Source organism: Pyrus communis, chromosome 3 (assembly GCF_963583255.1).
Source record: "Pyrus communis chromosome 3, drPyrComm1.1, whole genome shotgun sequence".
In the NCBI taxonomy this organism is placed as follows: domain Eukaryota; kingdom Viridiplantae; phylum Streptophyta; class Magnoliopsida; order Rosales; family Rosaceae; genus Pyrus; species Pyrus communis.
In genome coordinates, this window is record NC_084805.1 from 28,044,614 (window position 1) to 28,057,614 (window position 13,001).

General features: G+C 38.7%; 1 protein-coding gene and 1 long non-coding RNA gene across 2 annotated transcripts; one reads left to right on the top strand and one right to left on the bottom strand.

Annotated features, from left to right (window-relative positions):
• Positions 1-2,613: 2,613 nt before the first annotated feature.
• Positions 2,614-3,545, bottom strand: LOC137730353 (uncharacterized). The gene is made up of 2 exons (XR_011068121.1): positions 3,382-3,545; positions 2,614-3,224 (listed from the first exon to the last, which is right to left on the bottom strand). It is a non-coding gene; the product is annotated as an uncharacterized lncRNA (long non-coding RNA).
• Positions 3,546-4,766: 1,221 nt separating this feature from the next.
• On the top strand, positions 4,767-5,761 carry LOC137729003 (polyphenol oxidase latent form, chloroplastic-like). The gene is made up of 2 exons (XM_068467820.1): positions 4,767-5,109; positions 5,255-5,761. The coding sequence occupies exons 1-2, from the start codon at positions 4,825-4,827 to the stop codon at positions 5,660-5,662; spliced, it is 693 nt and encodes a 230-aa protein (XP_068323921.1). The 5' UTR covers positions 4,767-4,824; the 3' UTR covers positions 5,663-5,761.
• Positions 5,762-13,001: the final 7,240 nt, after the last annotated feature.

The window sequence follows — 13,001 nt, forward strand, 5'->3', positions numbered from 1 at the left end:
TTTGGGGCCACAGTTCTAAGACATATTTTTCTTTTTGTTAAAAATAGATCATGTTTTGATGCTTCAAACCTACGTTTCCTCAGATCCATCTGTAAAATAATTAGGATTATGAAGCAAATTGCCATCGATGGATGGCTCCAAAAGCACCAGTCCAATGCTTGTGCTGTAAAGTGAGGGAGCAAAATTGATCTAGGAATGGACTGAGGCACCGGACAAATGCCAGATACTAGTTTGGGGGCTCGGTTTGGAACGGGCCATCCATTTTCGAATGTCTGATGAGGGCTAGTGGACTATTGTCTTGGCCGTTGTTTGACGCTGGAACTGGAACTGGACTAGTTAAACTGGACAACAATCCAATGTACCGTGTCTTAGTTACAAGTTCCACCGAGAGGAGTGAGACTATAACACTGACTTGGACTCAATTCTAATCTCATCCAGTTCCATCCGTCGAACGAGCCTCGTGGTAATAGGACACTGAACTCCAAATTAGTAAATTTAAAGAGACATAAAACTCCAAATATCATACATAAATCACTAGCATTTCAAATATTCAATCATATGGCCCGTTAATTAACTTACTTAGTCCATACTCATATATAAGATAGGCCTGCAGCTATTAGTCAACCAACTACAAGTGATAATACAAGATCACTCTCACTTCCCTCCAATTGGTTTCTGCTCTAGAGGTTCTGCATCCTCACGCCGGTGTCTCTGCTATAGGCAGCCGGGGATTTGTTAGCCCTGGAATAACTAACATAGTAAAGCTCTGAGAATATGACTGTGAGGACGACAAATGCAGCCCCGGCTCCGAAGATTCATTTCATCATTGTCTCACATGAAAGTTTGTCGTTCATAAACACAGTCCGGTACTTCGTGCGGTATGCATTTCTCACTGAACCGGCGAGAGGCATCCCTCAGAAATAAGAAAAAACACCCTGAAGTTTTCAATTCGACACCAGTAAATCTGAAGTCTGAAATTGAAATTTAAGAAAAGCATATATCTTTCGACAACAAGTGATATTAAGATGCTGATCTTGAAAGTGTAAAGATTATAAACCAAGCATGATCTCAGAGAATGAAGGGATTATATGAGGAGTACTTACCAGCTGGTAATGAATTGCATGACTGCCCATGATCGAGATCCGCTGGGTCTCAATGCCTTTCCACAGCACAAGCATCGACTTGCCACCATTATCAGAGCTTGACTTGCCAATAAGAACAGAAATGATGGATCGAATTTGCTTGAGTGTGTGTCTTGGCCTGCAAGGGAGAGATAATACATGAAGTAACATGTGCATCAGTTCGACTGAAATTGCTCGACAGGTCAAACAACAATGTAGCTTAACTGTAAAAGAAACTGATGGTTCTAATAACTTAAGCTATCGGTGTGTGTTTCCTCCTCGTTCCAGTTAACGCCAAATTGGAAATTTGGAAATGAAACATGTTCCTGCGATTCGAGTAGAACGTTGATGACATACACATCTTATGAGACTTTTCGTCCTTCCTTCGGCTTTTGAGATTTTGAATTTCAATAATGTGAGGGTGAATCTCAAGTCTCAACTCAAGTTCCTAGTTGACATTTGGCTTAATCTCCACAGAAAAATCATGTCCTTACCATTAATTTAACAAAATTTCCACACCAATTGTAAAGTTTCTAAACCCTATTATAAACCTAAACCTGTAATAATATTATAAAAGGATTTCAAGGTTTTGCGCCAATTGGGCACACGTGAGATTCTCATTGCTAAGTTATGGGAACTTTATTTGGACTTGCATTTAACATCAAGATTACGGATTGATAAATTATTAGTGAAATCAAATTCTGCACTCACAATTTATTTTGGTGTTGCAATCGGGTACAAGGTCGGGCACCAATCGCCTGATTGGGCAGTCCGGCACTGCTGGGCCCACAGATTGCCCGGCTTTTTGTCATGGGCTGGAGCTGGGTTTTCCATCTTTTGGGGAATACTTGCCCATTTGCCTGACTTTTTGTCATGGGCTGAAAACGTTAAAGCCATCCCCCAAAACCCCTCTTTCTCTCTCGAGCTCGAATTTCGTCCAAAACCCCAACACAAATCGCGGAGACAGAGACAGAGAAACGAAATGAATATAAAAGCGTTTGATGTTACAATCGTTGTTGCAAATCAAGAGTCCACAAAACACCCACTTTTTTTACCTTTTTTTTTTCTTTTTTAAGTGCGACTTTTTCTTCTCTTTTTATTTACAGTTATTTACTTCTTGGTGAAGAACATGAATAAAAGAGAAAGGGAGTCCAAATAATTATTGAATAAAAAGAAAAAGAAATAAATCCTCGCCGCCCCAAGCAATTAAACGAAATCTAAATTCTCTTACCAATGAGAAAATTTTGAATCCAACTGCTTAAATCAGAGCGTATCGCTTATATTGTGTCAATATCAATATGTTTAGGTAACAGAGAATCGATATGATGTTAGGATAGTCTAATTCGAATTAGCCATGTCCTGTTCCTTATGGTTAATGGTTGAAGCTATTTTGACATTTACTTTTACCATAAAGTAAAGTCAATTGTAATTGAATCTATCTGTGAACGTTATTGATACCACAAAATCAACAAGTTATGAGAGAATAAGTAGATAGAATCAAATATTTGCATGTTTATTTCATTTCTCAAGTTTCATCCTCAATCAAACAATACCATATTCTCACGTCAGTATACATTGATTTCTATCACTAAATTTACTAATGCATACCAAGAAAAAAAAAAATTAAGGTGACCATCTTGTTTTCCTTGGCACCAAAGCTACCACCAGACTGCTATCATCTTCAACTCATCCCACAGCAAGTCCTTTATTTCTATACGCAAACTATTTTCTATTTATATGATTTCTATGTTAATTGTATCGAAAATTAAGAGGTTGCGCATAGAAATAACCGACTTGTTGGAGGATGAGTTGAATGCGATAACAGTCGGGTGGTAACTTTGGTGCCAAGATATAAAAAATGGCGTCCCAGGTTTTGTTTGTGCATAGCTTGCATGTGCTTAACAAAATATATAAGATCGAAGTGGTAACATAAGTTCAAGGACAAGGGACTTGTTGGAGGACTTGGAAGCTGAAGGTGATGAAAGTAGCACTCCGGTGATGAAGTTGGTGCCGATTGTGGATGCCATAAATTCAGGCAGGCTCATTCGATCGACGGGAACGACGAACTCAAACCATAATACTGCATTGGATCGTCTCCAATTCCTGACAAAAAATGCTCAGATTAACTATTGACAGAAACAAAAGCAGTGCATAAGGAAAAAACGAGAGTGTGAAAATTTCCTCCTATGCACTCCGCTCTTTGTTTCTAGCATTTGAAGTGAATAAATCAAACGGAACAAAGATCAAATGAAAAACTTACTTGAAGTTAAAGTGGTAAAGTTGCTGAGCTGATTTCTGCTGCGATGGTAATAGAGAGATGATGTATTTATAGGTGTTGATGCAATATAATCAAAGTTGGAGTACTAGAATTTAGTACTCACTGGTACTTGTACATCTAAGATGTAGTACAATTTGGTTTGCAGTGCAAATGTAGTACGACTGAGAAAAGAACAGAATAGGGCAACAAATGAAATCGCGTTCGCATCGAGATTCAACAACTGATTACTTTTAAGAAAATAAAAAGTTGGGCTCATAGTGGTGGAACATAGTCATGTTAATGATTGGGCCGGCCTAAGCTTTTGATATCTGCCCAATTTGCTTGTACGATCTTGTGTCGGTTTGGTGATGTTAAAAGTGCTTATTGAAGAAGCACTTATAGAAAATGCTAAATGTTCTTAAAATTTAGGATCACTTTAAGATTTCGCCTTAAACATGGCTTTAATTTTCTTTTGATTACAAGAAAAGTAGTGCAAAATGAGTGATTTAGCTCTTTAAAGTACACAAGTTTTGACAAACTATAGCCGAAAAAAGTAGAAATCCTTAAGCATAGTTGTTTGTGTAACGCTACTCGTCCAATGTGTTGAGGATAGTGATAGGGATCCAATGGTCAATAAGATGTCATTTGTCATTAGATAAGAAAGGTTGTTAGATTAGGTAGTTATAAGGTAGCTTAAGAGATCAGCTTTAGTAATGAAAAAGAATATAAGTATGTAAGTATCTCTAACAGAAAATGTAATGAAATTCTTGAGTATTAATCATTGAAATCTCTCTCTCTCTCTGTCTCTCTCTTCTCCAAGCTATCTCTGATATCTTCTTCATTACTTCTTCTTCTTCATCATCATATTACAGTAAAGTTTACACAATGAAGCTAAAGATGACGAGAATCAATGCATCATGATCCAACCAAGTGGGTTGGTGTAGGACTTGAATGCAAAAAGCTATCGTTATGTATGTCTTAAGTGAACAAATTAACATGACATGAAGTGCCGTATTAAAAAAAAAAAAAAAAAAAAAGTAAATGAATTTTTTAAGTGGGTGTGATTTTGACCCAACATGATCATCTTTGGCTTTTTTTGGTGATGATCTTTGAATTGGTGAATAGTGTTCATTTATTATATATCATGCGATCAGTTTTTATCAAGTATTGTTTATGTTTAATTTTAAATAAAATATTTAAAATAAATTTTAATAACACAATATACAATAAACGAACATAATTTACGAATTTCAAAAATTCTCATAAAGATGATCTAGCGAGGATCCGGATTCGACTTTGTCAAAAGTAGGCCCTGATGACAAAAAGTCTCGTCCTTATCTAGACTAATGGCTACGTAGAACGTGTGGCTGTAAATGTGATTAGACACTGCAAATGACATAAATTGTTCATCCATACATAGCCCTTGACAAAAAGGAAACAAAAACCATGGCTTCTTCTCTTCCACTATCATCCAACACCAAGATTACCACTTGCGCCATCGCCCCTTCACTCCCTCACATCTTCCCAAACAAATCCCAGATCTCCTTAGTCAGAAATCTTAGAGGTTCATGTAAAGCAACAACAATCAACAGTGACCAAAACCTTAATCAAGATCCGCAAACTTGTCTGGTAAAATTGGATAGGAGAAATCTTCTCCTTGGTCTTGGAGGACTTGCCTTGGGGACTCATAACCTAACAAGGCCAGCAGACGCGGCAGAGGCATCAAAAAAGGTAGTGAACTGTGTTCAGAATAGAGTGTTAAACATTTGCCTCGAACAATTTTCATGTTTCTATGCATAAATTAAATTGCATATTTAATTTGTTGAATCATGAGTGATTAAAATTTAGCAATTATATTCTGTATTTTTTTCAATAGGTAGTTTTGGTGGAGAGTAGTGAGTTGCCAATAGTTTTGGACTCTGTGGTGAGCGTGATCGTGCCGCGGCCGAGGAGGTCGAGGAGCAAGAAGGACAAGGAGGAGGAAGAGGAGGTGTTGGCGATTGAAGGGATTGAGTTTGTGTCAGACAAGGTGCTCAAGTTCGACGTGCATGTGAACGATGATGAGGACTCGCTGAGTCGACCTGACAAGTCCGAGTTTGCAGGGAGCTTGGTGTTTTTGCCACAGTCTAAGAAAAAGGTTAAAACCAGCCTGCATCTTGGGATTTCGGACTTGCTGGAGGACTTGGGAGCCGACGATGATGGCAGTATCAAGGTAACTTTGGTGCCAAGGAATGTCCAGCGACCTGTCACCATTGGTCGGATCAGGATCGAATATTTTGCCTAGATAATTAGAAAAGAAGCTTGCACATAACATTGTGTAAGATGAGCAAGATTCAAAAGACAATGGTATACCTATAAATCAATCATCAGATTCAGAATTTCAGACCAAGTAACCATGCCGGCTGCCGACTAAACTACCTGCTCTCCTCCAATTGATCTTGTACTGGTACTATTAGTACTGCCAAAGATTCCACTCTTAAATCATTTGTCCGCATGAAAGTTGTACCTTTTTCTCTTCAACATATCTTCTGCTGCGCTTTGATTGTTGTTCACTATCGTGTCTTCGTCATTGGCTTTCCTCTTCTTACCTGCTTCAGCCACATGATTCGAAGTACTAGAGCCCGATTTATGTCTAGTAACTTGTGTCAGCCACCATGGGAGCGCAAATGGGAAGACAGCCATCGCTGAGTTATTACTGGAGCATAATTAACCGGAGTGACCTAGTAGTCTTAATTACCTTTCTTGCACGAATGTTGCACATGACATTGTGTTCATTGAGTTCTAGATATAAGATATCTTCACTATTTAGGTCGAAAGCAAGCACCCCTACTGTGTTGGTCAAAGCATTTCGCATAACCATTCTGGATACGAAACCGCTGCCTACCAAACACCATTTGCCTGCAGAGTTGTCAACCTGATCATCATCTATCAACTCCCGAACACTCAGATCATTCGCTCGATTATGAGCTAACTGGCACTTTCGCAGACACGTACCTCCTCTAGCTCTGTTACACACACCTAGAGATTCAAATCTTGTAGTGAGAGTGACCAGATCATCTTTAGGCATACCAATGAAGCAACAATTAATATTTGTATCACCAGTGCTATTACTTGTAGAGCTTGTTGTGTTATTACTAATTGAGCTGGGATCCATCCCAATAACAAATCCGTCGTACATGCTCCCCCAGTACAACATGCCGTTGTAAGCAACCCTTGCTCCGAGAGTCGAGCTATTGAAACAAAAGCTTCGTGGGCTTAAGACAACAGTAGTTGTCCATTTAAGAGTCTCAGAAGAGAAGATCTCCGCTTCGAACTGGAAGGATGAGTCTTTCGGAAATTCAGAAAAAATCTGCACAACCTTGTGCTCCCACTGGAATTAAGTTTTCTTATGTTTATGATGTCGTTGCTTGCTTGTATTGTTGTTTTTGGAGAAGTTTTGCAGTGTCTGAAATACGGTTTGATGCATCAAGTGTTATAATACAAGTAATTAAATTTTTTTTCTTCAAGTATCTAATTACTTGTATTATGATATTTGGTGTACCCTGTGTGTTATTGGCACACTGAAAAATGTCACTTGTTTGTGTTGTATTTTCTCTTATTAATGAATTCTGTAATTCTGTTATCTTTTGCTGATTAACAACAACTATCAGAAATGATTTACCTGATTGGTATTAAAAAAATAAAATTATTATTGCTCACCCTCCAAAACAAAATCATTTACTACGGCAAATTTCACTCTTGCGCAGGCCCAACCCAACATGGATATCATAGCAGATTGGGCTAGCCCGGTAATTTGGAACAAACGGGCCTGACCCACCATTTTTTTTTTTTTAATTAATAGAGATCCCCAATTTGATCATTGTATGGTGCGGTGCTGTACAATTTGGATAGCTTCGACCTAAACCCAGTTTTCTGTGGTCTGGTTAGTGGGTTTGGAGGGTGAGTCATGCTTTGATTGTTAATAATTGACACATTTTAAAAGGATGGGGTGTAATGTGCAAAAACTAAAACTATGTGACCCATTTTAAAAATGACTTCTAACGTTGATGGTGTAAAATATATCTAGCCCAACAAAAAATCAATGTTCAATGGCTCGTTAAATTAAGAGAAATAGGGGGAGGGTTTGAATTCGGGCACATCAAATTAAAGAGAAGACTCTAACCACCAAGACAATCAATCACTTAGTTACATTCACATGATTGAAGGCATTGCAAAATATTGACAATTCGTACATGGTTAACACAAATATATTTTCTTTAAAAATGACTAGTTGGTGGCTTTGTCACGTTGGTCCACATTTTTTTAGGCCAAGAAGATTCACTAAGGCATTTCAGCCTCTCCCTGACCACCACTGCTACGATTTGAACCTATGATGTGTCATATAAAATACAGGTCTGAAATTCGTCGCCAATAACTAGACCACCTCATAGTAATATTTTAACACAAATAATTAGCTACCATAAGTTGTACTGTACATGGTTAAACAAGGTAGTTGTATTTGTAAATGATAAATCTAGATGCATTTGTTTTAAAGAAAAGAGAGAAAAATGGGGCTCTCTTCTTCTCTTCTCATCCAGATCTATATGTGAAAATGGAACAGTCTTAAATTTTGTCAACGTAACAGATTTCTATCCCCATTGTCCCACTTTAAATGCTAGAGACTTCTACCTTCCACAACCACAACTTATTGTGATGACGAATGAGGCCTCTGGCGGGTTACGAGTTGGGTGTCTCGTTGGGTGTTAGTTTTGTTATTTTTGAATCTGATTCTCTTGAAGCGATTTCTTGTCTCAGTGGTCCTATTGATAATGGCAGTTGGGAGGCTTTCCCCATCTTGGCAATGGTCCGACGGTTGAGTGAGGCTTTCCAGATCTGTCGTTGGTCTTGGGTGCCAAGATCAGCCAATTGTGCAACGGATGTTCTTACATCGGCTGATCTTACGGAGATGTGCAATTTTGTTTGGGTCGATAGTGTGACATCCCGTCCCGGGATTATTAAAACGTACATGCGAAATGACCATTTTGCCCCTGGTTTGTTTCCGTCATGTTGGTTGGTTGTTTTGTGTGTTGTTGGCATGTGTTGGGCCACACACACACACACACTCTCCCTTTCCCTCTGTCTCTGTCCCGTGTCTCTCTCTCTCCCTTCTTTCTTCTGTAAACGTACGGACAAACACACCATCACACCAAAACGTCACAGATCGAAGGAACCAGGACCACATTTGAACTCGTGAGGCTCGTGCGAGTGCAGCTATACCATTTTCAGGTAAGAAATCCGTCGTTTTCACGTCGATTCGACGATGGCAGTTTTGTGTACTGTTCATGCAAATTTAATCTAGCTTGTTTTTGGGATTTTGAAGCTCATAGTTGTCTTAGTGAGGTCCCAAGGAGCTTAGAAGTACTTCGTTGGACGAGTTTGGACGTCGGGATCGTTGTGTTCAAAGTTGGCCGGTTTTGGACAGTTTGCACAGGTAAAATCGTGTGGTTTTTAGCCCTTAAAAGTAGTATATTTGTGTTCTACTAGTCCTAGGCTTCATTTTGGTGCAAAAATCACGAAGAATGATTGAAAAACGAGTGAGAAAACACGATTTGAAATTTTTCCAGTTTTCCGGCGCCGGCGACGGCGCCGGAGGTTCGCCGGAGAAGGTGACGGAATATTCCGTCAAGTCTGACGAAATATTCCTGACGCCGTTAACGGAATCTGTCAAAACTGAAGGAATATTCCTAACGGCGTCAGTTGACGCCGTCAGTGTGTGCCGCACGTGCCTGCGTGTGGCCGTGCCTTGGCCGGTGCGTGGGGGCGCGTGCGGCGGAGGAAAATTTTTCTAAAAATATGGTTGTGATCCTGAGGTTGTGTAGAGCACGTTGATATATTCAATTGTCCAATTTGAGCAATGTATGAGAAGTTATTACGAAAGTTAGGTTATGTGCTTTAAAGTTAACGTTTTTATAGTTGTTTCGCATATAGGTGACACATACCCCGAGGACGAGCGTTCGCACTCGAGGCAGGGGGGCTACGACCCTTCCACATACCAGTGAGTGGGCTTTTGTTTTCCGTATATACCTATATACATTTTTATTCCCAGAATTTGATTAAAAAGGGTTAAGTGTTTATGCCATGCATTACATTATCGTTTTTCGTGTATCGTTGGGTACGTTATTAGTTGCATATATTTATACATATGCATATTGGGTGCTGTGACGCACAGGTAAGTGCTAGGTAAGCGTTATTCACGTTTATGTTTCAGTAGTGGTTTGAGATAGTTAGAGAGCTCATAACCTGCACCCCCGGTGTTAGTGCTCCCGCCCGTGGCCAGGGCACAGTCCTTCACGTGATGTTCACCTCCCGCACCTTATGCTCACCTTGGATTCAAGGTAGGTGCACAAGCCTGTCGTACATACCACTTTAGGTGGTTCCGACTCGTAGGTGACCCGCGATTATTCGCCCAGTCTTCACGTGATCGTAGCACTTATTTACACCCAGGCCTGTCGTACAGACCACTTTAGGTGGTTTCGACTCGTGGGCAGGTTTAGATATAGAGGTTGAGATTTGAGCTCTAGATGCAGCCGTACAGGTCACGTTAGGTGACTCCGGCTGCCAGATTACATGATATTGATATGTTTATACCTGGGCACTTGCATATCATTATGAGATTTCGGCATGGCATATTATTTGAGCATGTTTGGCATATGTATTATGTGTATATATTTTCTGGGAAGTATACAGGTTTTACGGCGAGGGGTTAGAAAGTATTTTATAAATGGTTTTCGAAAGCTTTGTTTTTGCCCACTCACGCTTTTGTTTTGCGCCCCTCCAGGTTCTAGTTGAGTAGCAGTTTCGGTGGTCTCCCAGAGGGTTCTTCCGGCTTTTCTGACAGATACTCACCAGCGTAGGGTCACCTTCGGGTGTACTTTTGTCGCAACTTTTCTTTTGGACTGCTATAGTCTCGCTCTGAATTTGTATCTCACTACGCTAGCACTTGTTTTAGTACTTTGTATGCTAGTTTTTAATTATTCGTACTTTTATATTACTGTTCTATTAGCTTCCGCACGTGCACATGGCTACGTCACCTTCGTGTGATGGCCAGCACGCCCTGATCTCGGTCAGGGTTTGTCAGATAGGCCCCCATCTTCGTTAATTCATGTCTTGTGTAATGATGGTCTTCCGTGTCCTCATTAGCTTTGTTGTGGTGGTGTTTGGGGTGACACTTTTACTTGGTGGAAGTGTATGATGCTTGTATCCCTACTCACTGCCTTAGTCTTGGTTGGTCTTTCTTGGTGTTTGCCTCTTGGTAAGTTTTCTTGTCCCTATTTGGCTTCTTTGCCCTGAAATATGAATTCCTAGTTTTCAAAAAAAAGAAAAAAAACAAAAGGAAGAAAAGAAATCAAAGTTGTTGCAAAATATTGGTGAATAAGGACAATGACATTTTGTATTACAGGCTTATGAATCATGTGATAGTGAAATGACAACTGCTCAGATGTGCATTCAATTCAAGTGGGAAGATCACACCAGCAAGAAATTTTTTTAGTGTATCGAATACGATTCGATACATTAAGTGTAATAATACAAGTAACTTGATATTTAAAAAAATTTCAACTATTTTTATTATAACACTTAATATACCGATGCGTGTTCCAAATTATAATTTAAAAGATGAAATGAAATAGCGTAACACTGAGGAGTCAAATCATACATACTAAACATTTATAATTATTACGTTTTATTTTATGCAATGTAAAATAAACAAATAAAATTGAAAGAAACACTTTTATCATCTTCATTTATTTTATTAATATTTTGATACACTTAACGTCAGGGAGAAGTACAATCAACCGTTCACTTGAGAACCATTGCGGACAACGTTTTGTACACTCAGAGAAAGAAAATATATATATATATATATATACACACACACACACATATATGTGTGTGTGACTCGTTGTCTTACCTAGTCCACCTACCTTGTATTCGAAAAAACAATGAAATAAAATTGTACGGAAGTAAAACAAAAGCACAATGACAGCGGTGAGCCCCCACAATATTTATGACTTTACCTAATAGCGTAATCCAGTCCAGCAGAGATTGTTAAAGCTATCAGAAGTGTTTTGTTAAACCTCTCATAAATAAATGCTGCATAATTAGTGGGCCTAATTGGCGAACCCAGCACTTACGACTTACACTGCTTCTACACCAGATTATCACCGCATGTGCGGTTATTGTTTCATGGAGCCGTGTTTCCGACAAATAATATTATTAAATTTGAACATCGGACCGTGTTTCTGATATACTAAAAATCTCTCATCTGTCCTGCGCATGTGAATTGCAAAATCGTATATGGCATATGCCTAAACTTCCATTACATTAATGACCGGATTAATGTCTCTAACAATGTTAAAAATTAATTTGAATTGGATAACTCAATATTTTTTTGTAACAATCGATAATATTTACACTAAGGGAGAGGGGGTGAGCTTAGCCTAGTAATGGGATAGTAATAATGTGGTTCAAATTCGCCTTTGGCAAGAATTGAACGCAAGAACTCTTACTTACAAGTGAAAAAGAATACCACTAAACCGTAATATTAAGTGGCCGGATAACTCAATATATTGGACGAGCATCAGGGATAAAGTGAGCGTAGGGCCACGAAGCACTCACCCCCTCTCAAACTTTATATTTGAAACTTTTAGTATTAATCTCTTACAAAATGTTATTGAATTATGAAGTGTCCGTCCTCTTATTTTTGCTTGTCTAAAACCGTGTTGAGTTGCATATCTTTGTTAGTATGAATGTGTGTTCAGATTATTAATATAACAAGAAAAGAAAATATTAGAGAAAAGAGCGACAAAATTCGGGTTTTTGTAGCAAGTTTAACAAATTAGCTTGATTTGTGCTCGCTCTTAAATTTATATCTTCTACCTTCATTTAGACACAAATATATGCAAGGGGGTACCAATCTCTTCATTCAACATTTCTTCAATACTATGGTTTATCGTATTCAAGCTAAATCCAAGCCAACAAAACCAGTTTACGAAGATTAAAACCACTTTAGGTCGTGAAGATGTATTTAAAAATTATAATTAATTTGTAGAAACGGTTTTTTGTTAACTAATAACTCTAGGTCTAGCACAGCTGCTAAGGTTTGATGCAAATGTACAAACTTTCTTAAGTTTGTTACGTGTTACACTGACCACACCCAAAATTGTGTATAAATTTTCCCTAGTCCTTACAATCTAAGTTGCCATATTTATTTGTCAACAAGAGTTGGTTGAGTTGATAAGGATATACTTGCGGCTAACCTTCTATTCAAGTTTGATTCTCGTTGCCAGTACTTCTCGTTGGTGTGCAATATGTAAACTCATACGTAAATTAAATACTAGTAGCAACTAGCAATCACTACAAAAAAAAAAAAATGAGCACTGCACACAATAAATTATATGTGCCCTTTGAGGCCAAAAAGCACCAACATTTGTGCTCATAGAGCCATAGCAACAGTGCAGCAACTAAGTTTGTATCTGTGCCCTCTATGGGCGTCACCATTGCTTATAGCGCACAATATGATGTTTTCTGCCCAAAGCTAAGCATAAATACAACCCTTATTGTGTCTCACCTCTAATAAGGGCTAC

What these genes read in the sequence shown, in the direction of transcription:
- LOC137729003 (XM_068467820.1), top strand. Translation starts at nt 4,825, where the DNA reads ATGGCTTCTTCTCTTCCACTATCATCCAACACCAAGATTACCACTTGC. An exon ending in CGGCAGAGGCATCAAAAAAG is followed by an intron (nt 5,110 to 5,254) that starts GTAGTGAACTGT and finishes TTTTTTCAATAG; the next exon opens with GTAGTTTTGGTGGAGAGTAG.